Raw genomic sequence first — 3,185 nt, forward strand, 5'->3', positions numbered from 1 at the left:
GGTATGGTAAGAGCATTCTATATTTCCTCCCCAGCGACACCGTTCGATGCTGAAGACTATGGAGAGTTTGAAGGGGAGGGAGTGGAAGAAACCACCAGCCAGCCGCCTGATGGCGAGGATAAGAAAGATGTCGATAAGAAAAAGAAAAAGAAGAAAAAGAAAAAGTGAGTCTTGTCATTTAATGATTGATTTCATTATAGAAAATTCTCGCCGCGGAAGATTGATTATGATGTCTCGTGAAATAGTTTAGAGGTTGCTGCTGTGCCCAACGGGCCCCACAAAGGAAGTTCTTTTGTGTGTTTGGATGAACTTTTTCTCCTCGTAAGTCTTTTGCTTTTTCATCTGCTGTCCACAATTTGTTTTATTTTGCCTTGCAGTTTTTGTAAAACTGAACCCCCCCCAAAAAACCCACACGACTGACGATAAACGATGACTAAAATGTTCTATTACTCCTTTAAAAGTCATTTCCATATAATTATTGAAACAATCATATTGTTGTCTGCCCAGGAATTGGATTGTGGCTGTCGAATGGGGAAACTATTACTGGTAGTTACCTTTAAAAAAAAAAAGCAACAAAACCACGCACCCCGCACAAGCGAAAATCATCGGTCCTTGTTTTTGGAGGATTCTTATTTCATAAGTCGCATGCACTCGTAAATTGTAATGTGCGGAGATTAAGTTCTGACACCTGAATCTAAGCAATCTAAGCTTTAACACGCATTTGCACACAGTATACAGACACACGCACAGACACACACACACACACACACACACACACACACACACACACACACACACACACACACTCACACACACACATTGGCACACACCCTTTCAGATAAGCACAAATACTCGCAGACACAAATGTATTTATACAATGCCTTTGCAGTAACATTCGTTCTCTCCTTTCTTCACTTGACAGCGTTTGAGGCATTTGACCAAGCCTGACAAGTCTTGGGGACCTTCTCAGCCTGAGGACAGGAAGCGATACCTGGCAGATTGTGGAAGGGCAGAAACAGAGTTGGAACAAGTGACCGTCAGTGAAAAAATGGTCCCTCCTAGGGGGAATGGTGTTTATGATGAAACCACTGTAGCATTTTTGCCCCAGAAGTCATAGTCTGTTACATGCATAAGTAATGGAGTGAAAGGGAGTTGTGTGATAAAAAATTGAAAACATGCTGCTAAGAGTGAAAAAATTACCTGCATGAGATAGAATTGGTTACATGGGTGGCATGAACGCATGGCTGAATTCTATTTTTTTTTCTGGAATTGCTCAAGATTTGGGGATGCTTATTGACGAAAACATAGTTAAAAGGCCAAATAAAAGTGTACATTCTTATACTATTTTTTCAAAAGTATTAGAATGAAGAGAAGTTGGAACATGAAGAGGAAAGGCTTTGTATATGGATATTAAAGAGATTAAAAGAAGAAAATGTAGCTCAATCAATCATTCCATTTGAGTAGCCCTTCCCTGAAAGGTGTGCAAAGCTAAAGGGAATAGAAATTTGTTTTCAAGATTGATACAGTAGAAATTTCTTTAAAAAAATTATGAACATTTATGCCTAGCCACCTATGATATATTGCTGTTCTTTTTGGAAAATAATGGACCAGTTCAAAGTTTGCAGACTTTTTGAAACTGGATGCTCTGTAATTAGCCTCAATTTTCACTGTACTGCATATAGATTGATGCTATTCTGCTATTATAATCAGCAAATCTTTTACATATTCTCTCTAACTGCCAGAAAAAATAATTAGCTTTTTGTGCCTTAAAGCTGTGATTTCTTAGCCATTACTGATATTTCATCTCGAGTGAGAGTGCATGCTGAAGATGGTGGTGGGAGCCTGGATTGGCATATGCTTTTCTATAATAATATTGGTGTATGTGAAAGAAAGAAAAGATATCTTGTATTATCAAGAGGGTTTTAATACTTAACATAAACATATCCGTGATCTAATTTTCAAAATGCTACTTTTGTATATTGTTTTGAAAAAAAGGTTTGCTTTTAGGGTATGGAAACTTAATATGTCACTTTCATAACTTTGTAGTGCTTGAGTCACCTGGAATATATAAATTATTCAATGAATGTATCTGCCATTGTGTAATAAAGATAGTCAATCTGATATTTTTGTTTAGCTCATTGTGCCTTCATTTTTGAATCAGCAACTATAAATTGAAGGGTTATGATACATGTATATTTGTAGGTAGGCGAACACTAACATTAGGAGGCAATTTTTAAAAAAAAGTAGTAAATTGTTTTTTTCTCAAAGATTCCATTCTCGTGGTATCCTTGAAAGAACTTTATTTCCTTTACTTTTTGTTGTAATCTTCTAAAATAATTTATTTTTTTACTGAAACTAGCTCTAAATCTTTTACCTTTTTCTGATGGCAACAATCTTTTTGCCTAGTAACTTACATATATACATTGAGTACCAAATATTTCAAACTTAGATTCTTGTTAGGGCTGTTACTTACTTACTACCCATTACGCCATCTGGCGTTTAGGGCAGCTTGTTAGGGCTGTGTTGCACTTGAATTCTTAGAACTGCTCATAGTATCTTCTACCTAGGGATCAGCTGAGATTTGGATGACTGATGATAAAAGCATTATTATTACACTATCGAAAAGCAAGTGTGCCTGTTCTCAAATTTTGTTATTCTTATATATGCTTTAGCACTTGGAGGCAAAAATGTTGTGATGAAAGTTTTTTTTTTTTTTCCCCCCCAGATGCTTAATTTTGTGTCTCAGTTTTTTTGCAGACTGCAGATTAGCCTTTGAGAATTAGTAGTGGGCCTATACTCAAGTACATATACGAACCTGAAAGTCTTTGTATTTTTTATTTAACTTGTAGGCTACAAATTCATGATATATGAATGACCCCAGTTTGCCGTGCAGCATAGGCTGCATGTTCATCAGCATTTAAAGTCACACAAGCAGACATGTATATTTATGAAGAAAAAAAAAGAAACAGTTGTGTGTACATACACATTGTTTGACCATGTAATGTATGCTTTATTCTTTGTGCTTTTTAAAAATGGCATTGCATTTTGTATGTCAAGCTATCTGATGCAATACTGATCTTCGTTTAAAGAAGTGCCTATTTAGGGGGGGGGTGGGGGTGGGGTGGTAAAAAGATTATGTCTCAAGACACAGTGGAATCAAGTTCTTGTCAGTTTTTGGGCATATG

The 3,185-nt window shown here is 36.4% G+C and overlaps 1 protein-coding gene across 1 annotated transcript in view; it reads left to right on the forward strand.

Annotated features, from left to right (window-relative positions):
• Positions 1–1,425, forward strand: part of LOC101856448 (sodium- and chloride-dependent glycine transporter 2) — a gene marked incomplete at its 5' end in the record, with an annotated part of 16,734 nt that extends 15,309 nt beyond the window's left edge. Inside the window, one exon of the mRNA XM_013086006.2 lies at positions 923–1,425. Within this exon, the coding sequence (XP_012941460.2) occupies positions 923–1,117 (195 nt within the window). The remainder of the gene's footprint in view (positions 1–922) is intronic.
• Between the last annotated feature and the right edge of the window lie 1,760 nt (positions 1,426–3,185).

The sequence above is a fragment of the Aplysia californica genome, unplaced genomic scaffold (genome assembly GCF_000002075.1).
Source record: "Aplysia californica isolate F4 #8 unplaced genomic scaffold, AplCal3.0 scaffold00426, whole genome shotgun sequence".
NCBI classification, from domain to species: domain Eukaryota; kingdom Metazoa; phylum Mollusca; class Gastropoda; order Aplysiida; family Aplysiidae; genus Aplysia; species Aplysia californica.